The sequence below is a fragment of the Bufo gargarizans genome, chromosome 3 (genome assembly GCF_014858855.1).
Source record: "Bufo gargarizans isolate SCDJY-AF-19 chromosome 3, ASM1485885v1, whole genome shotgun sequence".
Classification (NCBI taxonomy): Eukaryota; Metazoa; Chordata; class Amphibia; order Anura; family Bufonidae; genus Bufo; species Bufo gargarizans.
The window spans coordinates 215,288,375-215,314,834 of record NC_058082.1 but is presented as its reverse complement, the minus strand read 5'-3'; the positions used below and the strand labels follow the sequence as shown (position 1 = coordinate 215,314,834).

At 43.6% G+C, this 26,460-nt stretch overlaps 1 protein-coding gene across 1 annotated transcript in view; it reads left to right on the top strand.

Moving 5' to 3' along the window:
• The window catches only part of MFSD9 (major facilitator superfamily domain containing 9), a 44,329-nt gene extending 18,430 nt beyond the window's left edge, over positions 1 to 25,899 (top strand). The window contains exons 2-6 of the mRNA XM_044286763.1: positions 9,657 to 9,744; positions 13,388 to 13,431; positions 16,250 to 16,379; positions 18,310 to 18,519; positions 23,942 to 25,899. Coding sequence (XP_044142698.1) covers positions 9,657 to 9,744; positions 13,388 to 13,431; positions 16,250 to 16,379; positions 18,310 to 18,519; positions 23,942 to 24,729 — 1,260 coding nt within the window. The 3' untranslated portion in view covers positions 24,730 to 25,899. The remainder of the gene's footprint in view (positions 1 to 9,656; positions 9,745 to 13,387; positions 13,432 to 16,249; positions 16,380 to 18,309; positions 18,520 to 23,941) is intronic.
• Positions 25,900 to 26,460: the final 561 nt, after the last annotated feature.

Sequence of the window (26,460 nt, the reverse complement as noted above, 5' to 3'; positions counted from 1 at the left end):
CCACTTACCATCTACCCCTTGGGGCCCACTTACCATTTATAGATGGTTTTACCATCCAAACCATCTGAAATTCCAATGAAGATGAGCAGAGCACCAACAGGTCCGGTAAGTTTGGCCGCTTCCCTCCGTCTTCTCCTTGTGTTTTTGTAAACAGTTTTTTTTATTTAGGTATTTTCTCTTCTAGGATCCGACTACAAAATAACATCAGGAACCTCTGGTGACAATATTCTGTCCATGAAAATCTGCCAGAGGTGCGACCCCCGACCTCCTCTCTACAAGTTAGCGGACCTGAATCCAGCCAATTCTGAAGACGGAGCCAAAGCTGCAGAAAATTCATTTAAAACCTTTTATAAATAAACATAGTGTTTTATTGTTTTTAAAAATTTTGTTTTATTTCTCTTAATGATCAAATTGCACAAATCGTACTCAGACCCTATTTTCTATGGGTATCCTAAGGGTATATTAAGTAAGCTGAGAGCTGGATCCTGAAGGGGCGAGTTACCAATATTTAAAAGTGTAATATTTAAAGTTACAAATTTTTCCATAAAATTAGCATGTGCTAAAGTTTGTGACTGTTATTATAGCCGGAAAACTAGTACAAGTCTCAAAATAAATGATCCCCCCCAGGTAATACTCTATCCACTAGTGATATCTCCATTAAGGGTAGGTTAATAAAGTACATTCAAGATGGCCGCTCTCATACTAAGCCACCCTTTGTGATGTCATCATTAGAATCCTGGCACGATAACACTTCTTGTTTCCTTAGAAACACTATCTGTGATGTCATCGGTGGCATGACTCTGGGGCATAGATAGGGGGTCAGCACCCGTCACATGAGTGGCCCCCAATCTAGATAATGCCGCACTATGACTACTAGTAATACAGCTAAATAGTGACTGAATATTACCACCGTACTGTTACTAACAGACCACTGTAGGAAGATCAGTATTACCCCCATACATTATTAAGGCGGAAAAAAATGCATCCGTCCATGCAGTTCAGCCAGTTATCCTCTAAGTTAATCCAAAGGAAGGCAAAAAATTTCCATGAAGTAGAAACCAATTTTCCTGCTTTTAGGGGTAAAAATTCCTTCCCGGCTCCAGGCAATCACAATAACTCCTTGGATCCCAGACCCTTCTGCAGAGGTCACGGCAGCTGCAGAGAGAGCTGAGGCTCTAGGTGTAACAGAAACGCCCCTGTTGCTCCTAGAGGCTCATTTGCATATATGAAAACATACAGTTTACTTGTTTCAGGCCAATGCCAGCAACAGGAATGTAATGTATTCCTGATTGACAGACTTCTCCCTGTTACAGGGGGAACCTACATATCATGAATACTTCCTGTCTGGAATGAATGCACTGTAAGTTCTCCATATCTACAGTGCAATCACACTAAAGGCACGGACTGCTTTTTTATACTGATATATCGTATAAGATCATCAGATAACCTTCACTTTAAAGAATGACAATTTATAATTTTTAGCAAAAAAATACAATCTTTTAATGAAAAAATAGATTAGTATAAAAGCTTCACACAATAAGGAGAGGAAACATGAACACAGCACAATGGTTTGAACTTTGAGTCCTATACTATTTAAAGGGGTTGTGTCACAAAACATATTCTACATTATTCAAACCAGCATCTGGATCTGAATACTTTTGTAGTTGCATGTAATTAAAAATGTAATATAGCCAGTGAGTTATTCAATAAAATGTATCTGTATAGTGCCCCCTGCTGTTTGTTCTTTTCCTTATTTTTTGGTCCGTCTCACTGAGCTGGTCGCACATGCCCAGTTTAAATCTCCAACTGCAACCTGCCATATGTTCTATTAGAAGCTTTGGCAGTTACAGGGAGAGAGCTGCAGCGGAAAGGACACACCCCATTGAGCTGCATGCTACGGTTTTATCGCCGGCGAAAAAAACTGAAGACATGCCTGCAGGGGCGTAGCTAAAGGCTCATGGGCCCCGGTGCAAGAGTTCAGCCTGGGCCCCCCTTCCCTCAGTGCTTTGTTGCCAGGGGCAGGGAAGCACATAGCCTTCATGCTGCCTGAGGCAAAAATTGAAACGGCAACTCCCTCCCCACCATGCCAAATTCCTGACCTAACCCCTTCCCTCCAGCCGGCATTTGCTATACTGCTATACTGCAGCACAAGGGTCTTTGGGGCCCCTCAGGCTCCTGGGCCCGGTAGCGACTGCTACCTCTGCACCCCCTATAGCTACGCCCCTGCAGCAGTCTTCCTCATGATTGTGTATCTTACTGAACGAGACTAAGGGGCCATTTAAAGGCTTAGAAAACTTTTGCAGGTGTTTTATCATGATTAGAGTGTGACACCATGAGCCTACAATTAGGGTTGTTGGGATACCAACATTTTTATTAGATTTCGATACCATAAAAAAGTATTGCGATACTCGATACCAAGCGGAAAAAATAAAACGCCCAAAAAGCCGCGTGCACTCCACATTTAAAAAAATGTCGCATTGCGCAGTTTTTTTTTTCTGTTCCGGGGTTTACTGCATAGGAGTTTTTTTTTATATTTTAATAGTTTGGATTTTTCGGATGTGGCGATTTGTGATATGTTTATTTATTGTTTATATATTTTATATGTAAAATTGGAAAAGTGGGGGATTTATACTTAATAATTTGGTAAGTTTTTTTAAAACCTTTTTTTTGTTTTTACATTTAATTTAATAACTATTTCCCCCCTTAAGGGCTAGAACCCGGGATCTTTAATTCCCTTGTCCTATTCACCTTAATAGAGCTCTATCAGGGTGAATAGGACTTCACACTCTCCCTGCTGCCCTGGGCTTTGTGCACACAGCAGCAGGGAGCTTACCATGGCAGCCAGGGCTTCAGCAGTGGCATGGCTGCCATGGTAACCGATCAGAGCCCCAGGATTACACTGCCGTGGCTACGATCAGAAGCTGCCACTACCACCAATGTGGAGGGGACCCTGTGGCCACTGCCACCAATGATTTTAATACTAGGGGGTTGGGGGGGGGGGCGCACTGCACTGCCAATGATAATTTACCTTTAATACAGGTGCCGACAGCAGAATCACATAGCTGGGAGCCGCACCTGAGGGGTTAACTGCCGCTGATCGCGGCTATGTGATTCTGCTACTGGCCCCTGTATTTGTATTAAACGAGGGAACCTGTCACCTAACAACGCCTCCCAAACCACCAGCATTACCTTAAAGTAGCCAGCAGTATGTTCCTAAATATCCTTTTTCTTCCTCCGGTCAGATGCACCAAAATCTTGAAAAACAAACTTTAATCCCCTGCATGTGCTCTATAACAGCAGAGTTCGAAGTCAAGGGGGCAGCGGCCTCCTCGCTTCAAGTCAGGATAACCACGCCCCCTTTCCCAGCCCCTTCACCTCTGATTGACAGCCGCGCATATGAACGTTCTGATGTGCGCTCACACCCAGGAGCCGGCTTTGCTGTACAGCCGAAAATTATCTTTTGGCTGTCAATTAAAAGCGAAGGGGCAGGGAAAGGGGGCGTGGTTATCTTGGCTTGAACTGAGGATGCCGCTGCCCCCTTGACTTCAAACTCTGCTGTTACATAGCGCGTACAGGGGATTAAAGTTTGTTTTTCAAGATTTTGGTGCATCTGGCCGGAGGAAGAAAAGGATCTTTAGAAACATACTGCTGGCTACTTTAAGGTAATGCTGGTGGTTTGGGAGGCGTTGTTTAGGTGACCCTTTAACTTTCATTGGTGGTGCAGTGCGCCCGCCCCTCCTCCGCTCTTCTCTCTTCTTATTGGCAGCAGCGGGGGCACAGGGGGAAGGGAGAGAGGTACTCATTCTCCCCTGTGCTGCTGAGGGAACATGAGCGCGCTGACAGCAGCAGTAGGGCAACCTAGTATCGATAAATGTCAAATCCCGGTATTGTATTGATTGGGTATTGATATTTCGATAACCGCAACAACTCTACCTACAATATAGAATTTTTTCCCAATATTATAATTTTCAGAGATACTGACTTATGGGTTTTCATTAGCTGTAAGCCATAATCACAAACATTACTGTAGTACTGTATATGAGTTTTATTTTTTTTAAATGAGATACCGAAATTAAATTTTCTATGATATTTTAATGTATTGAGATGCACTAGTGTATTCCAAAAGAAAATAACTAATTCTCTCATTGTGGTGGAAGCTTACGTTGGTCCCTTGGGTGCAGCAATAGTTGTGAGGCAGCTGTTCCCAAAAACCTGTAAATAATGTGAATATTATCTGAGAAAACTAAAGGTAGATCACACTAAAGAAGGTGAAGTGTGAAGGAGACAGTCTTTGTGTCAGTATGAAGATGTTTTTTTCTTAAAGTGGCGGCAGGCACCCATCTCTTTATTTTTTATTTTTATTGGTGTCTATAGAAGCTGTTATTTCCAAGCTGCTAAGAAAGTCAAGCTTTCCTCCGGACTGATCTACAGTATCTGACTGCTAAACACTACAGAAACTGGTTAAAACTCATATGTACACCATGATATTGATATGTGCACCCTAGTGATTATCTACATCGAGTGCCATGTCCATGATATTGATATGTGCACCCTGGTGATTATCTACATCGAGTGCCACGTCCATGATATGGATATGTGCACTCTGGTGATTATCTACATCGAGTGCCACATCCATGTTATAGATATGTGCACCCTGGTGATTATCTACATCGAGTCCACATCCATGTTATAGATATGTGCACTCTGGTGATTATCTACATCGAGTGCCACATCCATGTTATAGATATGTGCACCCTAGTGATTATCTACATCGAGTGCCACGTCCATGATATAGATATGTGCACCCTAGTGATTATCTACATCGAGTGCCACATCCATGTTATAGATATGTGCACCCTAGTGATTATCTACATCGAGTGCCACGTCCATGATATTGATATGTGCACCCTAGTGATTATCTACATCGAGTCCACATCCATGTTATAGATATGTGCACCCTGGTGATTATCTACATCGAGTGCCACATCCATGTTATAGATATGTGCACCCTGGTGATTATCTACATCGAGTCCACATCCATGTTATAGATATGTGCACCCTAGTGATTATCTACATCGAGTGCCACATCCATGTTATAGATATGTGCACTCTGGTGATTATATAAATCGAGTGCCACATCCATGTTATAGATATGTGCACTCTGGTGATTATATACATCGAGTGCCACATCCATGTTATAGATATGTGCACTCTGGTGATTATATACATTGAGTGCCACATCCATGTTATAGATATGTGCACCCTAGTGATTATCTACATCGAGTCCACATCCATGATATTGATATGTGCACCCTAGTGATTATCTACATCGAGTCCACATCCATGTTATAGATATGTGCACCCTAGTGATTATCTACATCGAGTGCCACATCCATGTTATAGATATGTGCACTCTGGTGATTATATACATCGAGTGCCACATCCATGTTATAGATATGTGCACCCTGGTGATTATCTACATCGAGTGCCACATCCATGTTATAGATATGTGCACCCTGGTGATTATCTACATCGAGTGCCACATCCATGTTATAGATATGTGCACTCTGGTGATTATATACATCGAGTGCCACATTCATGTTATAGATATGTGCACCCTAGTGATTATCTACATCGAGTGCCACATCCATGTTATAGATATGTGCACTCTGGTGATTATATACATCGAGTGCCACATCCATGTTATAGATATGTGCACCCTAGTGATTATCTACATCGAGTCCACATCCATGATATTGATATGTGCACCCTGGTGATTATCTACATCGTGTCCACATCCATGTTATAGATATGTGCACTCTGGTGATTATATACATTGAGTCCACATCCATGTTATAGATATGTGCACCCTGGTGATTATCTACATCGAGTGCAACGTCCATGATATTGATATGTGCACCCTGGTGATTATCTACATCGAGTGCAACGTCCATGATATGATATGTGCACCCTGGTGATTATCTACATCGAGTGCAACGTCCATGATATTGATATGTGCACCCTAGTGATTATCTACATCGAGTGCCACGTCCATGATATGGATATGTGCACTCTGGTGATTATCTACATCGAGTGCCACATCCATGTTATAGATATGTGCACCCTGGTGATTATCTACATCGAGTCCACATCCATGTTATAGATATGTGCACCCTAGTGATTATCTACATCGAGTGCCACATCCATGTTATAGATATGTGCACTCTGGTGATTATATACATCGAGTGCCACATCCATGTTATAGATATGTGCACTCTGGTGATTATATACATCGAGTGCCACATCCATGTTATAGATATGTGCACTCTGGTGATTATATACATTGAGTGCCACATCCATGTTATAGATATGTGCACCCTAGTGATTATCTACATCGAGTCCACATCCATGATATTGATATGTGCACCCTAGTGATTATCTACATCGAGTCCACATCCATGTTATAGATATGTGCACCCTAGTGATTATCTACATCGAGTGCCACATCCATGTTATAGATATGTGCACTCTGGTGATTATATACATCGAGTGCCACATCCATGTTATAGATATGTGCACCCTGGTGATTATCTACATCGAGTGCCACATCCATGTTATAGATATGTGCACCCTGGTGATTATCTACATCGAGTGCCACATCCATGTTATAGATATGTGCACTCTGGTGATTATATACATCGAGTGCCACATTCATGTTATAGATATGTGCACCCTAGTGATTATCTACATCGAGTGCCACATCCATGTTATAGATATGTGCACTCTGGTGATTATATACATCGAGTGCCACATCCATGTTATAGATATGTGCACCCTAGTGATTATCTACATCGAGTCCACATCCATGATATTGATATGTGCACCCTGGTGATTATCTACATCGTGTCCACATCCATGTTATAGATATGTGCACTCTGGTGATTATATACATTGAGTCCACATCCATGTTATAGATATGTGCACCCTGGTGATTATCTACATCGAGTGCAACGTCCATGATATTGATATGTGCACCCTGGTGATTATCTACATCGAGTGCAACGTCCATGATATTGATATGTGCACCCTGGTGATTATCTACATCGAGTGCAACGTCCATGATATTGATATGTGCACCCTAGTGATTATCTACATCGAGTGCCACGTCCATGATATGTGCACCCTGGGTGATTATCTCCATCGAGTGCAACGTCCATGATATTGATATGTGCACCCTAGTGATTATCTACATCGAGTGCCACGTCCATGATATGGATATGTGCACTCTGGTGATTATCTACATCGAGTCCACGTCCATGATATTGATATGTGCACCCTGGTGATTATCTACATCGTGTCCACATCCATGTTATAGATATGTGCACTCTGGTGATTATATACATTGAGTCCACATCCATGTTATAGATATGTGCACCCTGGTGATTATCTACATCGAGTGCAACGTCCATGATATTGATATGTGCACCCTGGTGATTATCTACATCGAGTGCAACGTCCATGATATTGATATGTGCACCCTAGTGATTATCTACATCGAGTGCCATGTCCATGATATTGATATGTGCACCCTGGTGATTATCTACATCGAGTGCAACGTCCATGATATTGATATGTGCACCCTGGTGATTATCTACATCGAGTGCCATGTCCATGATATTGATATGTGCACCCTGGTGATTATCTACATCGAGTCCACATCCATGATATGGATATGTGCACTCTGGTGATTATCTACATCGTGTCCACATCCATGTTATAGATATGTGCACCCTGGTGATTATCTACATCGAGTGCAACGTCCATGATATTGATATGTGCACCCTGGTGATTATCTACATCGAGTGCCATGTCCATGATATTGATATGTGCACCCTGGTGATTATCTACATCGAGTCCACATCCATGATATGGATATGTGCACTCTGGTGATTATCTACATCGAGTCCACGTCCATGATATTGATATGTGCACCCTAGTGATTATCTACATCGAGTGCCACATCCATGATATTGATATGTGCACCCTGGTGATTATCTACATCTAGTGCCACGTCCATGATATTGATATGTGCACCCTAGTGATTATCTACATCGAGTCCACATCCATGATATTTACGTCCTACCATGGCTGTGTGTGGTGTACAGTGAAGTCATGTCAGCTCTTCCATGGTTGTGAAGGTCACTTGAAACTGCAGAGAGCATATTTATCATTTACTTTTAACAGACAGAAGGTAATATATAGAATGGCTGCCGCTGGTCCTGGCATGTCCTTCTCTTGGTATGGTACACGGTTAACATACAGAATGACCTTGCATACATTGCTATTTTTACATGTGCCCTTACATTTTGCAAGAACTATGTAACAACTGTATACAATATTCTGTGTTCAATTATCTTAGGGACGGAGAGCTTGAAAGGCTGGTTATGTCTGATTAAAGTTTTAGAGACACTTAAACTGTTAATAGATGTGTTAATATATAATGTGATAATCATATCAAGTGTATTAGAATAATAAGTTTGTATTACAAGATTTCTCCACTTCTTATTAATTCAGGGGTATAAATAATGGCTCTCTAGATACCTACAGGCAAAGGTTGAGGGTGCCGTTTTCTAATGCATCACTGTACTGCTGCCTCTTGTCTATTAAATGTGGGAATGCCTGTATTATGCAGAGTGTATGCACATGATATAGGAACAGTAGGGCAGATTTACTAATCCTATAGATGGTGTAAGCTTAGACTGACCCTAGAGCTCCACCAGATTTATCACAGTGGTTCGGGTGAGATGGTACATATGATGCATGGATAGACGCTTTTGTCTGACTCTGTACCAACTATTGGTTGGCTTACTTTGAGGCTGATTTTTGTGCCAGAATTGTCGAGAAATACAAACCCTAGATATGCCAATTTGCCCCACTTTTTTAGATAGATTTTTGGTGTACACACAATAGTAAATCGGGGCCAGTGTTTCTAGTCCCGGCAAGCACTAAGTGATCTATATAAAGGCCATAATCAGGGGGGTACATTCTTTGTAACGTACATTCCAGCATGCATTCATGCATTACCTTTTTCTTACTCCACCATGACTCCAGCCTAGTATAGAAACCCATTAAGAAAATCAGGGGTATTTACTATTGTGGCGTGAAAAAGGTGTAAATTATGGGACATGCCCTATTTGCACCATTATTTGGGACTTTTTGAACTTTTCTAAAGGTGCAGGGCTTAAATCTAGTTTGGATTTTCTTTTCACATTGTATCTATACAACAATACAGAATGAATAATACTGCAACACTTCATAAAGTAGAATGTTATTTATATCTAGTGTCTATAAGTGTGGGTTCACATCACGTTTTTCCCATTCGTTTAACGATACATTGTAAAAAAAAAAAGATGCAAAAGCGAAAAACACTTTTTTTGTATTCTAAAGATTCCAGTAAAAAAAATTATATGTGAACATTTTTTTTTTTGTTTGTTTGTTTTTTACTATATGGTGAACTAATCCCAATCTATGGCGTCTGTCTGAGGCATCCCTATCCCTTAACGTACCGTATATACTTTCTTTAATACGTTAAACGGATGGCAAAAATGTGATGTGCACTTAGCCTATGCTGAAATGTGCTTTTTTTCCCCCCTTAGGACCTCTTTGGTGTCAGCATGATTGTGCCATTACTGAACCATCATATGAAATCACTGGGGGCAAGTCCAACTACAGCAGGGATAATAGGTAAGAACTTAAATTATTACACAATGCAAATGGCAGAAATACTACAATACTCTTTAAATATATCTCAGCCTTTGGCCTCATGCACACGACCGTTGTGCCGTTTTTCGTTTTTTTTCGCGGACCTATTGACTTTCAATGGGTCCGTGGAAAAATCGGAAAATGCACCGTTTTGCAGCGGAGGCCGTGATCCCTGTATCCTGTCCGTCAAAAAAATACGACCTGTCCTATTTTTTTGACGGACAACGGTTCACGGACCCATTCAAGTCAATGGGTCCGTGAAAGAACACGGATGCACACAAGATTGGCATCCGTGTCCGTGATCCGTGGCCGTAGGTTGCTTTCATACAGACGGATCCGAAGATCCGTCTGCATAAAAGCTTTTTCAGATCTAAGTTTTCACTTCGTGAAAACTCATATCCAACAGTATATTCTAACACAGAGGCGTTCCCATGGTGATGGGGACGCTTCTAGTTAGAATACACTACAAACTTTGTACAAGACTGCCCCCTGCTGCCTGGCAGCACCCGATCTCTTACAGGGGGATATGATAGCACAATTAACCCCGTCAGGTGCGGCACCTGAAGGGGTTAATTGTACTATCATATCCCCATTCCCCCCCCCCCCCCATTATTGGTGGCAGCGGAGTTCCGATCGGAGTCCCAGTTTAATCGCTGGGGCTCCGATCGGTAACCATGGCAACCAGGAAGCTACTGCAGCCCTGGTTGCCATGGTTACTTAGCAATAGTACAACAGTAGAAGATTCATACTTACCTGCTGGCTGCTGCGATGTCTGTGACCGGCCGGGAGCTCCTCCTACTGGTAAGTGACAGTTCTTTAGCAATGCGCCGCACAGACCTTTCACTTACCAGTAGGTGGAGCTCCCGGCCGGACACAGACATCGCAGCAGCAAGCAGGTAACTATGAGTCTTCTACTATTGTACTATTGCTAAGTAACCATGGCAACCAGGACTGCAGTAGCGTCCTGGTTGCCATGGTTACCAATCGGAGCCCCAGCGATTAAACTGGGACTCCGATCGGAACTCCGCTGCCACCAATGATCGGGGGGGGGGGGGGGGAGATGGGAGGCCGCACACTGCCACCAATGTTGTTACTGCTATAGAGGGAGGGGGGCCGATGGGGGGCGCACACTGTGCCACCAACGATTTATAACAATAGAGGGAGGAAGGGGGGGCCCGATGGGGGGCGCACACTGTGCCACCAACGATTTATTACACTAGAGGGAGGACGGGGGGCCCGATGGGGGGCGCACACTGTGCCACCAACGATATTCAAACTGGGGGGGGGGATGGGAGGCTGCACACTGCCACCAATGTTGTTACTGCTATAGAGGGAGGGGGGCCAATGGGGGGCGCACACTGTGCCACCAACAATTTATAACAATAGAGGGAGGAAGGGGGGGCCCGATGGGGGGCGCACACTGTGCCACCAACGATTTATTACACTAGAGGGAGGAAGGGGGGCCCGATGGGGGGCGCACACTGTGCCACCAATGATTTATTACACTAGAGGGAGGACGGGGGGCCCGATGGGGGGCGCACACTGTGCCACCAACGATATTCAAACTGGAGAGGGGGGGGGGGGGTCTGCCCCCTGCTGCCTGGCAGCCCTGATCTCTTACAGGGGGATATGATAGTACAATTAACCCCTTCAGGTGCGGCACCTGAGGAGTTAATTGTGCTGATCACGGCCTCCTGTAAGAGATCGGGTGCTGCCAGGCAGCAGGGGGCAGTCTTGTACAAAGTTTGTAGTGTATTCTAACTAGAAGCGTCCCCATCACCATGGGAACGCCTCTGTGTTAGAATATACTGTCGGATCTGAGTTTCACGAAGTAGCTCATATCCGACAGTATATTCTAACATAGAGGCGTTCCCATGGTGATGGGGACGCTTCAAGTTAAAATATACCATCGGATTGGAGAAAACTCCAATCCGATGGTATAAAAGAACTCCAGACTTTACATTGAAAGTCAATGGGGACGGATCCGTTTGAAATGGCACCATATTGTGTCAACATCAAACGGATCCGTCCCTATTGACTTGCATTGTAATTCAGGACGGATCCGTTTGGCTCCGCACGGCCAGGCGGACACCAAAACGACTTTTTTTTCATGTCCGTGGATCCTCCAAAAATCAAGGAAGACCCACGGACGAAAAAACGGTCACGGATCACGGACCTACGGACCCCGTTTTTGCGGACCGTGAAAATAAACTGTCGTGTGCATGAGGCCTTTCTGGTAAGTTACTGTCAAGGTGGTTTATGTAAATTCTGAGGAATCCCTCCTGCCACATTGCAGACAGCTCTAGCTGGAGGCAAGGACATGCACCCACTGCCCACCATAGTGTAATGCCAGCCATACACCCTGTTGCCCTATTATAAGATTACAAGTAAGATGAGCTGCAGTAGTAATTTAACATCATATGGGCAGCACGATGTCCCAGTGGTTATCACTGCAGCGCTGGGGTCCGACCAAGGACAACATCTGCATGGAGTTTGTATGTTCTCCCCATGTTTGCGTGGGTTTCCTCTGGGTTCTCTGGTTTCCTCCCACACTCCAAAGGCATACTGATAGGGACCTTAGATTGTGAGCCCCATTGGGGACAGTTGGATGATAATGTCTGTAAAGCGCTGCGGTATATAGTAGGGCTATATATAAGTGCATAAAATAAATACATTTAAAATCATATTTCTGTGTAATCTGCAGAAATGAAAAGTAGCTTCTATACTGAGGGAGAAATGAAATGAAAGGACTGTGGGGGTCATTTATTAAGACCAGCATTTTACACGCCTGTCTTAATAAGCCCTTTAGCTGGCGTGGATGCGCCGAAGTTATGTAGGGGCTCCTGCCTCTCCATAACTTCAGCGCATCCACCAACGCTCTAAACGTAAGATAGCTTCCTATCGGTCTTACATTTACACCATGTTCTACGCCTGTGCACTGTATAGTGGCCGTTCTCGCATATGGCAGCTCAGTTCTCATTCACCTGACTTGAATGGGAGCCATGCTGCAGCAGCCAGGTACAGCCTCTGCACAGTGGATGGAGCTGTGTTGTTCTAGCGCTGCAACCAGTATAAACAGCTGATTGGCTTGGGAGCTGGGAGGCGAACACCTGCAGATCTCACATTGATGATCTATCCTGAGGATTGGTCATCAGCACCTAAGTACCGGAGAAAACCTTTAGGCCCCTTTCAGACGAACGAGTGTCCCGCTCCAGACTTGCAGCTCAGAACCCGTCCTGAACTTCCAGCACTGCCAGGGTCGCATAGCATTATATTGCTTCATGATGCTATGTAACGCTTAGAGGTCTGGAATGTATAGAATAACACTAACACCACTATGTCAGTGTTATTGAATACATTCCAGACCTCTAAGGGTTACATAGCATCATAAATCAATATAATGCTATGCGACCCTGGCAGTGCTGGAAGTTCGGTACGGGTTCTGTGCTGCGAGTCCGGACCGTGACACTCGCTCGTCTGAAAGGGGCCTTAAGAAGGGGAAGTGGTTCCTTCACGTCAGTCACTATCAGAATTAACATGCATCTGAAAAGGCAATTGAGTGTCTTTTGGCACAATCAGATTCTTGGCTTCTGGAACTAATAGTAATATCCACATTCATTTTTAGGTTCCTGCTATGGTATCCTTCAACTGTTTTCTAGCTCAATTGTGGTAAGAGTCATGCTGAGTATTTTTTAAAAGCTATATTTGATGTCATTATAACAAATTGGTGGGCCCAAGGATTCCACGTCACAAGATAACTTGCCCCCATCCCAGTATGTTAGAGCTGCTGCTTCAGTCTACCCTCTCTATAAATGCCCACTTGTATCTGTCAAAGTGAGAGCTGTCTTACTGTTACAGGTTTTCCCACTCCTTTTATATCGATGGCCTATTCTCCGAATGCTAGGGATCCGACACCCTACACCCCACCAGTCAGCTGTTCTGCAGTCGCTCCCGAGCTAGAACTACACAGTCCATTGTGTACTGGACAGAGCTGGTTACTGCAGTATTGCCCCCATTGAAGTGAATGGGAGCAGTGCTGCAGTAACCAGCTCCTTCCACTACATAGTGGACAGACCTGTGTAGCTTTGGGGCCTTCTTCTGGCGCTGTAGCTATTGCTGACCATGTGATTGGCAGGGTGTCAGATCCCCCTAAATCAGATATTGATAACCTAGTCCGAGAATAGGTCATCATTATAAAAGTACTGGACAACCCCTTTAAATGGTCATCTGAGCGGTGTATATAGGGGAAGTATATAGGATATAGGAACAACATTTACACTGACTTGAACCACCCTGCTTCCTTACTACACTGTCATTGATAGTAGCAGTATCAGAAAGTGTCTGCATACTTGTGTAATACAGTGCACAAAATACAGTCCATTATTAACAGTAGGGACTTTGCCCTGGTTAACGGTGATTACCCATATAAATGTGCGTACGGTACATTGCACAGATAAGTATCTCTATGCAGTGCCCAGTTACGTAGTGCAGATAGTACAATGCAATGTCCTGTTAAAGGTGTATGTACTGCATTATGTTGGTAACATCATATATACTGTATTTTCCCATACATTTCTTAGATTGTTTCACGTCACATCATGTCATGCAATGCTTCTTCGGTGGGTTCAGGGCAGCCAAGGGCCTTATGGTTAAAGTGGTCCTGCTCACTTGGCACAGACTAACAATTTTGATATAACTATTATTTTTATATTACTATACGACGACTAGTGTTTTTTTTTACCTATAGCTAGTTACCTAAGCTGAAAACCTCCACATTTCAGAAGCCTTATGGATCACTCAGTGAGATAGGTAGAAAGGCTAGATGACCCGGAGCAGAAGGATATTGAGTGAAACTTGTGAGAAGCCATTTGGCAGTAATAATTTGGACACAGCTGGGTCCTGGATGCTTTTGCATCCTTTTGGTATCACCGTGGGGGGATATTTTGCCTCTGCATGCCTGATGATTCATGGCGAGTAATCCCACATTGATCTGTAATGTAAATGGCGGTGCCTTTATGGGAGTAGCTACCACTCTGGACCTTATATGGAGCGAGCGGACGCTCTCTTGTTAATCTGCTAGACATTTGCTTTTAATCCCATCTGACCACAGCTTCCTTTATATAATATTCAGCTGTGTTTCCAGAATTTCTAATCATATCCTGACAGAGAGGTTACTTCACTGAAGAAACTACATACCGGTACATACACAGCGAAATAAAAAGCACATGTACCACATGTCTCTAGGCAATACCCACTTTTACCCGCTGCTAAGACTTTTCAATGTTTGCAGAGAGCAACAATTTTATTTTTTACCCTTGTTTCATTTTGCATTGTGTTTGCTTTCTTCTTGTAGTAACCTCCATGCACACAGTAAAGCCAAGTGTGCAGAACAGTAGGCACTTTATGGGCCTCCATATGGAACTGCATAATGGCCCCTTTACACTGACCGAGCATTGGGCAGATCATCACTGGCAAGCCTTTCTTAGGTGTAAAGGTTACGCTTGTTCATCGGGTAATATTATCGATTGTGCGGACACCTAAATCAACATTTGCTGGCAGCAGATTGTGCCGTCTAAACAGCCTCTGCTGCTGGCAAACGGTGATTCAGTATGGGGACGAGTGATGGCATTAGAGATCATTCCTCCCCATACCGTGAAAGAGATTGCTGCATGTAAATGCGGTGGTCTCCTCCACTGACGAGCAGGCGATTGTCGGGAAGGAACGCTTCCTTCAAACAATGGTCTGCTCAGCTTGAGCAGTATAAAGGGGCTGTTAGGCTATGTTCACACCTGCATCTGAGGCTTCATTAGGGGTCGCCATATGGAACTACTCTCAGATCTGCACTGGAAGCTTCATTAGGGGCCTATTTCATCCAAAATACAGGACAAAATAGGGCAGTATGCCGCATTATTTTATACAGTAAAATGCCAGGGTCCATGTTGGAAAGCTGGTGGACTCCATTGTAGTCCGTTGTGTCCCTCCCTTTCGGGCACAGTTCATGTTTGTTATGTGACGGATCCAGCGTTTCCCTTATTTTTGTTGTTTTACTACTATAATGGAGCAGAACGACTGAAATAAAGAACGACAATGTGAACATGGCCTAATATGCAATTAGCCAACCCCATGAAAATGAACTGCAATCTGCAGCAGCCTGTGATTGAATGGGAGGAGTAGAGCAAGTATATAGTTTTGTGGGAAAAGATTCAGTATAATTTGTAATTTATACAGTTAAATTCCTACTAATTCTGGGCTTTGAAGTCAGGGAGGCGGTCCTATCAGTGACTGACAGCTATCTCTGTATACACAGTCATAGAGGGAAGGTTGTCAGTCACTGATAGGACCGACTCCTGGACTTCAAAGCCCAGAATGAGCAGGAATCTGCTCAGCTCCTCCTGCTACGTAACATTCTGCCTGGTGGTTGCACTGCATTTTCAGTGTGACAGGTTCCCTTTAAGAGACTGAAATGTTTTTCCTTTTATGTTGGCAGGGGAGTTGGAGTGACATCGCTGGAAGACGGTATGCACTAATTACTTGTATTCTTATTAGTGCGCTTGGATATGGTCTTCTTGGTTTATCCATTAACATATATATCTATGCAATTGCTAGAATACCTGTGGGTAAGTATTTGTTAAAATGAAAAGTTACCAAAAAAATAAAAATTCTTCCATAGTTACTATAATGAGAAACTGAGAGGAAAAAATAAATAAATAAAAAAATGAAAAGTTACCCGTACATGAGCTGAGGATCCAGGTGGATCATTTGTGATTTAACGTCCTTACTGTTTTTTGGGTAGATATCTTACTTATAAAAGTTCTCAAATCAAGAGTATGATGTGAGAACCGTATTCACAACCCAGACAATTACTCTAAAAAATTTCTGCTAAGCAGTATAGTGCACATGGGTTCACATCATGTTTTTGCCATCTGTTTAACCTATAAGTTGGGGGGAAAAACCTTTTTTTTTTTACAGCGGAACTCTATGGTGAATCCCAAAGAGACCCAGTCTTATTGTTAGCTGCTGTTGACCTCAATTTCAACTGCAATTGGATAATTGAAATAAATAACTTTAATAAAGGCAAAGCAGAAAAGTGAAATAGAATACTGTATATGTCCTTAGAATCCAACATGTGAAAACCCTGAGACAATCCTGAAAGTGTTTTTCTTGCACAATAAATGATGACATATATCTAGGATATGCCTTTACTCACCGATGATTACAGGTCCAACCGTAGGGACCCTCATGATAACGCTCCTTCAGTTTCTTCTGTGCTCAACACCGATGCCATCTCTATTCACTTGAATGAGCAGGGTTAGAGCTCTCTACAGGGTGACGAGAATCCCCTTTTAAAAGGTCTTGTTGCTTTTTTTTAAATAGATCTAAGACCTCTCAAGACTACATTGCAGTCAACAGTATAGGTTGGACAAGATAGCCCTAAATGAATATGCTACGGCATTAAAACCACTGACAGGTGAAGTGAATAGCGTTATTTATCTTGGTATGGTGGCATCTATAGGGTGAAATATATTAGACAGCACATGAAGAGTCCATTCTTGCATTTGACAAGTGGGAAGCAGGAAAAATTACAAAGGCCAAGTTGTGATTTCAAGACAGGATCAGAGCACCTCCAAAAGGCAGGTCTTGTGGGGTGTTCTTGGTATGTAGTGGTTTGTACCTACCATAAATGGTCCATGGAAGGACAACCGGCATCGGGGTCATGGTTGCCCAAGGCTCATTGATGCACCAAGGGAGTGAAGGCTAGCCACTAAGATGTGAATCCACAGAAGATTCCCGCACAAATTACGGAGCAGTTAATGCTGGCTATGCTAGGAAGGTATCAATACACACATCTTGTGGTGTTACTAAGATGCACTATAGAAAGAAGACAAGCAGGCATGCTCTGGACAATGTTCTGCTGGGAAATCATGGAAGCCCCACTTCACAACTTACAGAACTTAAAGAATCAGCTGAAAACGTCTAAGGCTACTTTCACAGTCGCGTTTTGGCTTTCCGTTTGTTAGATCCGTCATGGGCTCTCACAAGCCGTCCAAAACGGATCAGTTTTGCCCTAATGCATTCTGAATGGAAAAGGATCCGCTCAGAATGCATCAGTTTGCCTCCGTTCCGTCTCTGGATTATCCGTTCATGACGGATGCATGCGGTTGTATTATTGTAACAGATCAATTTTTGCAGATCCACGACGGATCCGCCCCAAAACGCGAGTGTGAAAGTAGCCTTGATGCCTGATTCCAGAGGACTCCTCACCTTCCAGAGGTCTTGTGAAGTCAGCGTTGTTTTGGCGGCACAAGGGACACCTGCACAAAATAGGCAGGATGTTTCAGTGCTTCGACTGACCAGTGTAAATTATTTGTTGAGTTTAAAAGACCTACATAAGAAAAAACTGGTGGTTCACTAAAAAGAAATGATTTTTATCTGCTTGCATTGATTTAGTGAGAGACAGATGTGTACACAGATGATTCTCTCAATAGCACAAATGAGAAAACTTTATTGTTAAATATTGCTAAAAAGATATGTTTCCTTTTTTTATAGGAATTTTTAAACATTCACTTTCGATTTCAAAAGCATTCCTCTCTGACCTTGTATCTGAGAAAGAGCGTCCCCATGTCATGGGAAGGTTTAATTCGGCTTCCAGCATGGGGTTTATCCTGGGACCTGTCGTTGGTGGTTACCTCACAGAGCTGCAGGGTGGTTTTTATATTACCTCCATACTTTGTACTTGCATATTCCTTATCAATGCAGGTAAGGAGTTAATCAGGATTTTACTGCTATTTTATTTTTCTCAGTTATCTACTTCCACTTCAAACTGGTAAAGGGTTTACTGCTAGTCATGAGCACTGGTGGATCATCTTTCTGTGAATCTCATAAATTACGATATATGTAGTATATTATTTGTGAACCCATAGAAAACACTAATCACTGACCCAAAAAACATACTGTACTTCCAGGAAAAGTTACAAAATAATAACTTAAAGTGGGAATTCACATCACAAGGTTGCCATGTAAGCACCGTTTCTATATGACCAGAATATCACGAGACCAGAATTTGAACTTTGATTTTGATCCCAATACTTGATACCAAATTGATACTTGGGGGAAACCCACACAAATATATAGTCCTCGGATGCATGGTTACTTGCTATTAATGTAAGGCTCATGGAGGTCCGAATTGATAAAACCATGTCTCTCACATTAAGGCCTCCTGCACACGAACGTGTGCGCCCCATTGCCATATTGCGAACCGCATTTGCGGATCCGCAATACACGGGTTCCGTGGGCATTCCGCATCACAGATGCAGACCCATTCAAATCCGGAGATGCGGAATGTGCGGAACGTAAGCACGGAGCGGAAGTACTATAGAGTGCTTCCGTGGGGTTTCGTCCCGTACTTCCGTTCCGCAAAAAGATAGAACATATCATATCTTTTTGCGGAACGGCCGGATCACTGACCCATTAAAGTGAATTGGTCCGCGATCCGCTGCGGCTGCCCCACTGACGGTGTTCGTGCATTGCGTCCCAACCACGGGGCGCACACGTTCGTTTGCAGGAGGCCTAATAGTAACCCCATCAAGTACCACTTCACACAATGGACAACCAACATTGGGTTAATCTTCCAACATCCACCTCAGGGGTCACAAACACTGAGTGTAGTGGCTGTCCTGCACTGCTGTATTATAGTTGTGCTCATCCTGAGCCACCTAGTTCATGAATTAAATGCCAGATTCGCTATGACAGCGCATACTGACACCAGGCAATGAGGTGGTGAATAACAATACAGATTCATGGTCTATTGCAAGTCTGCCACCAGTGGTTGTCACCCCGCACCTGTTGGCCGTGCATCCTTCCCCTGCTGGGGTTGTAGTAGCTGTTAACCCCTGATGTGCCAGTGACCAGTTGTTGCTCCTGGCTGAGTCATTACACTGAAATGAAAAAAATGTGGTTGATCTGGCTCTGTGCGCAGCTGCTCTCAGGGCTGACAGAGCGAGTTGCTGGAGCGCTCTGTAGTGTACGTGCGGGTGTATCTGGGCCAGAGCTCACTGATGGTCACTGAGGTCTGGCTGGGTCCTATACTTTTCTTATGTTCCCTTCTTCCTAATGTTGTGCTGCGGGGAGGTTGCCAGGTGCCATTAGTAGGAGGGTATAATGAGCCAGGCTTGTGCGACTGCCAGCGACTCTCAGAAGATCTCACTTCACCCTTGAGTTAGGTGCACAGGAATCATCTCCTCCATTCAGCACAATACCAGGACGTCCCAGGCTTCATCAGGGGCATGAGGAACAGCACTGCGGAGTCCGGACATCTATAAGGTCCCTTTCACACGAGCGTGATTTCCGCGCGGGTGCAATGCGTGACGTGAACGCATAGCACCCGCACTGAATCCTGACCCATTCATTTCAATGGGTCTGTGCACACGAGCGTTGTTTTTCACGCATCAGTTCTGCGTTGCGTGAAAATCGCAGCATGTTCTATATTCTGCGTTTTTCACGCAGCCCTGGCCCCATAGAAGTGAATGGGGCTGCGTGAAAAACGCATTGCATCCGCAAGCAAGTGCGGGTGCGATGCGTTTTTCACTGATGGTTGCTAAGAGATGATGTTTGTAAACATTCCGTTTTTTATCACGCGCGTGAAAAACGCATCAAAACGCATTGCACCCGCGCGGAAAAAACTGAACAACTAAACGCAATCGCAGACAAAACTGACTAAACTTGCTTGCAAAATTGTGCGAGTTTCACTGAACGCACCCTGAACGCATCCGGCCCCAATCCGCAACGCCCGTGTGAAACCAGCCTAAGGGTTCACTGACACAGAGTGCAGCCGCTGATCAGAACATGGTGTGCACTGGGTTGTACGACCCTGTGTTCTCTCAGTTGAACCGCTACTTAGCTGTGCGATAGCTGATATTTCAATATTTTTGGAAGTACTATTGAAATGAATCGGTGGTGCACCGCACAAGTATGGCCATCACTCCATTCACTTCTATGGGGTTGACAGAGATAACTGAGCTAGCGCTCAGCTATTTTTGGTGCCCTCATAGGAATGAATGGAGAGCGGCTGCACATGCGCAGTGCGCCCTCCAGGACATTGCGGGCTCCGTTTCAGGTATAGGTGCAGGTCCTACCTCCTAGTGATACACCCCCAATGTATGGGATGGAAATAACGTTTTAATGCTATAATGGCTACCAACATAATTTCCCTATTTGTAGGGGGTCTAAATAAAGCAATCGGCAAACAACACACAAATATGGACTTTCCTGAACAAGAATTCCCATGAAAAATAGGGTAAAATGTAAGAAATAAACCTACGGTATGTTCACACTTGCGTTCTGGTTCCCATTCACTATGGAAGACACAGTACTCTGCCGGATCCAACATACAGCAGTTACTACCTGTGCCCCACTTACACCCTTGACTTAGAATGGGGTCTGTAGGGTTCTGGCATTGAATCGGCAACAGGAACTCTAACTGTACCCTCCAACAAAGACCTAATTAATCCGTGTAATCTCTCTTGTACAGCCTTTCAGTAACCACTAATTGTCACATTTAGGGGATGCTTTGTTTTCCTCTAAATGAGTACCAGTTGTACATATAATCAACTCCTACACCTAATCGGGCCACTCGTAAACTCTGGCATCTGGTTCCTGGATAGTTTTTGTTTTCGGTTATGGTGAGTGTGTGAAGATATGTGCACATAGACATAAGACACATTTACACATGCCAAGCGAGAAGACAATTATTGGGAAGGAGGCATTAGTCAGTGGTGGAAGGGGCTGCCTTTACATGCAGTGATCACTCCACTGTATGGAGACAAGTGATCGATATTGCTATCGCTCATCCTCATACAGATTCATTGTTTCTGGGCAGCAGAACGCTGATTACACAGCATGATCTGCTGCCCAGAAATAATGATTGATGTGTCCACAAGAAAGATCATTTTTTCTCCTCATCGGGCGACCTGTGGCACCTTTGCATGGACCGATTATCGGGAATAAAAATTTGTATGAATATTGATTCCCGAAAACTGGGCCATTTAAATCCAGCAATACTGTAGGTATAAGTGATGTTTTGTAATGTTTGTTTCTGGGAGGTGTGATGTATTCCAAGCTCTGCTTGGGATAAACCATGTCACAAACTCAGGTTTTTGTGGATTTTTAGGCCTCATGCAGTTGTTTTTTGCAACTGCTAAAAAAAACAGATATTTTTTCCACAGAGCCCTTGTAATAAATGCCTATCCTTCTCCGCAAATGTAAAAAAAGTAGGACATGCACTATTTTTTTTGCTGAAGGGAAACACTGACAACGGACGCTGAACACAAACGGATGAACTATCAGCATTTTTTGCTGACCCATTGAAATGAATGGGTCCCCCTTCTATCCGCAAAAAAACACTGAACAGAGGCCTTATACATGGTTAAACCTTGATGAAATTGCACACAGGCTCTGATGAGTGTAAAGCACGGGGTGACATTTCTGCAATGTATAAGGTATATACGTTCAATAGATTATATTTATGCCAAAGGGTATTTAGTACCGTCACAGCTATAGCTCCTTCCTGAAAATTGCAGTCACAAAACTGTCATGCGCCATAAGAAACCTTCTTATTTTAAATGCTTCTTTTATTCAAATATCAAAATAGTAAAGTATAACGACTTACAATATATTCACCCAAAGTGCAACAGTCTTGAGTTCTCCGGGATAGTACTGTGTGGAGCTGTTTGATTCACGTTTGTTGCACTATAGGTGAATATACTGTAAGTTGTTGTGGTTTACTACTTTGATATGTGGATTAAAGGAAGTCGGTCACAAGACTTAAACCATGCACAGTGTCTTGTAGGGCCAGCTCAGCTGAATATACTGATAACGTCCACTTGACCCCTTGGCAACCTCCGCCATACATGTACTGCAGAAGTTGCCAGTTTAAAGATAGCCATCCAACCACGCCATCTTAGCGGTCCAGAAAATAGAGATGTGCACTACCGCTCCCGTAACAATGCTTCCTAGCTGAAATCGGAGAACCTGTTACGGTATAGTAATAGCCGGAAGCCTCAAGGGCTTTTGTATCTATTACTAGGTTATACCAATACAGGCCAGCAGGTGGCAGCACTGTATTGGTATATTGTAAATGGACTGTTCTATGATGGCTATTTAGTGGGCAATCTAATCATTAATACAGAGCGTAGTTGAGGCACGGATCAGAAGCTCTTCCGGGGGATCTTGGTCCGTGCCTCCACACTGCAAAAAAATAGAATATGTCCTATTTTTTGCGGTCTCTTGTGGATCTCAGACCCATTCAAGTCAATGTGTACACATCCGCAAATGGCGTACACATGGACAGTGCCCTGCATTGTAGCATGGGCCGCTCGTGTACATGAGCCCTAAAACAGCGTAAACTTGGCAGCTATGGCACCAGGTCAGCTACTGATTGGGCACCACCATTGAAGACCTGACATCTGCCTTACATGTACAGTAGAAGTTAATGAAGGGGTTAATCCATATGCAGATGAGCAGTTAAGTACACTGGCCAAGTCCCTCTCTCCCTTCTTCACTGACAGGGTAAGGCGAGATAAATATGCAGGAACCTGGCCCTATCAGTAAGGTTTATTGTTCTACATGCTCATGTCATTATAAAAGACATAGGTAGGTGTTGTTTATTATATGATTGTTATTTTAGTTTTAGAATTCAGGCTTTATCTTTGTCTAGGTCAGAAGTATGGAAATTGTTGCAGCAGTGGAAGAGTTAAAGTGGCTACATGATATCAGCAGTCTGTTGGACTGCTGATAGTGACCTAATGGACAAACCGGAAAGTAACTGAAAATGTTTGCCATTTGCTCTTAGGACTAGTCTACATTGGACACCTTGATTCCATTTACTTTAGTAGGCCCATCTGTGACCAGTTGAACATGTGTGGGATCAGCTGCCAATCACTCTAGAGTTGATGAATGATCTATTTGCAATGGCCCTCTGAAATAAGCGGTCATTCTCTTTTTAGTAACTCTCTTCTCTGGTGTTCTCCCTAAAAGGACCTTTACACACAGGATGTCCAACGAAGTTCAGCCAGATCCACTGAAAGATGGTCAACCCATTTTACTTAGCTTAGTGTGCCTTTGTTGCTCCTTTGTACCCATAGACACATACAGCAAGTCATTTATGTAATATTTTCATTTTTAGGTCTTGTTTGGATGATGCCACAGTCTACAGACAGAACCAACATGGTTACACCTAGTAGCCATGTGAACACGCACAATAGTATGCCATCTAAATCTGATAATCCTGTTCACGCCTCACAGGAATTCAATGAAGAAATACCAAACGAACCTGCACATACTTTATGGGCACAGATTATATATGTATTTAATAAAGTCACAGGCGTGGCTTTTTCTCAGATGTGGGACATATTTTTAGTTCGTCTGCTCATGGCAGTTGCTGTGATGCTGTACTACAGCAACTTTGCATTGGCAATGGAAGAAAGATTCCACCTGACTCCACGGATGACTGGCTATTTAATAAGTTATGGTAGCACTCTGGGAGCTCTTGCTGGTTTTTCGCTGGGACCACTGTCGAGACTTTATCAATATAATATTTATACAATGTTGTTACATTCCAGCATTCTCACATTCTTTTCCATCCTCTTGTATTCCGTGGCACCCAAGATGTGGACTGTTGTACTGTCTTCAACGTTCTTGGCTTTCTCTACAAGTATAGGAAGAACATGCATTGTGGACCTAGAACTCACACTAGGTCAGAAGCATGGAAGTGGTACGCTTATTGGTGTTGGACAGTCTGTGACATCAGTGGGACGCATAGTTGTTCCCCTCTTCTCAGGAATTGCACAAGAATATAGCCCTTGTGGCCCACCACAGCTTGGAGCTGTCTTGGCATTAGCATCCATTTTCCTAATGTACAAAAGTAAGTCCTATTATGATGGGCCAGCAAACGGCAAACACAAAAGAGAATAAATAGCACATAGAAGTATGCTAAATCTTAAATAGGGACATGTGCAATAACTACTAATACATATAGACAACATACAAAGTAAGATGATGTCTCCTTTTAAAGCCATGGTTTATATCTGAGGAGTTGCTACTTATGTACAGATTTTAATTTAACAGTTTAGGTATTGTAACCACTATTATGATGGCCACTCTGCTGTCCTAGACTATAATGTTGCAAACCATTTAGCCTAATATGATTGATATTCAATAGGCCTGAATTGCCTGGGAATGGCTTTAGTGCATGCATTCATAGTTTAAAGGGAGCCTGGCAGCAATTCTGACATGCTTAACCGCTGAAACCACTAGATATGGGACGAGGGAGAGCAGGTCAAGCATACCTTTTGCAGATCTTTTATTATAAGGAGTTGTGTGAATATGAACATTTATTCTGCTGGTCCCACAAATGCCTTAAAAACCGACCTTGACTGTGATGTACATTCTGCACTGAGCTGCTATACCAACCTCTCTTGGTAGCTGTAGCATCCAACGAAGAGACCGCTACAGTTGTCACTCAGAGCAGAGGGGAGGGGCCATGAAGCATCTCAATGCAGAGAGCACTTCACCTTGAAGCTCTGCCTCCAGCACACCCTCAGGAGTAGAACCTGGCGGAATAAAATTTCTTATTCACAATACTTCTGATAATAAAATCTCCCAAAAATTTATGTTTGTCATGATTTCCCAGGCTCTTATCTACCACATGGTCAAAACTGCTGATAGACTCCCTTTAAGTGCCTAGTTAGAAGCAAGTTTGCACAAACAATGATCTTTCAAGTACAATATGGTGTATAATTTGGCGACTTATTTAGCAGATTATCTTTTATATTTCAATTGATATCTTGGTTGTATGTGAAGTTGGTTATTATACCATGATAATTTGCATGGCTTAACTGATTTTATACCACCAGTTGGCTGACTTAGTTTGGACCTTAACTATTCCCCCACCCCCCCTTTTTTTTGCCACACCCTAAAACTCATAATGGGGGCACAGTACATGTATTCCACTTTTGTGGTACATATTGAGCTAGAATTCTGGAGCATTTAACCTACAGTAATAAGGCTACTTTCACACTTGCGTTCGGGGCTCCGCTTGTGAGTTCCGTTTGAAGGGGCTCACAAGCGGCCCCGAATGCATCCGTACTGCCCTAATGCATTCTGAGTGGATGCGGATCCGCTCAGAATGCATCAGTCTGGCACCGTTTGGCCTCCGCTCCGCTCAGCAGGCGGACACCTGAACGCTGCTTGCAGCGTTCGGGTGTCCGCCTGGCCGCGCGGAGGCAAACGGATCCGTCGAGACTTACAATGTAAGTCAATGGGGACGGATCCGTTTGAATATGACACACTATGGCTCAATTTTCAAACGGATCCGTCCCCCATTGACTTTCAATGTAAAGTCTGGACGGATCCGTCTGAGGCTACTTTCACACTTCAAAATTGTTTTACAATATAATGCAGACGGATCCGTTCTGAACGGATCCACCGTCTGCATTATATGAGCGGATCCGTCTGTGCAGACACCAGACGGATCCGCTCTGAACGCAAGTGTGAAAGTAGCCGAACCCTGGGTTCACAACTGAGCGTTTTACAGCGCGTTCCTACGCGCTGTAAAACGCTCAACAAGGAGAAACCAATGCTTCCCTATGGGAATGGTTCTCACCTGGGCGTTTTACAGCGCGTACGATCGCGCTGTAAAACGCC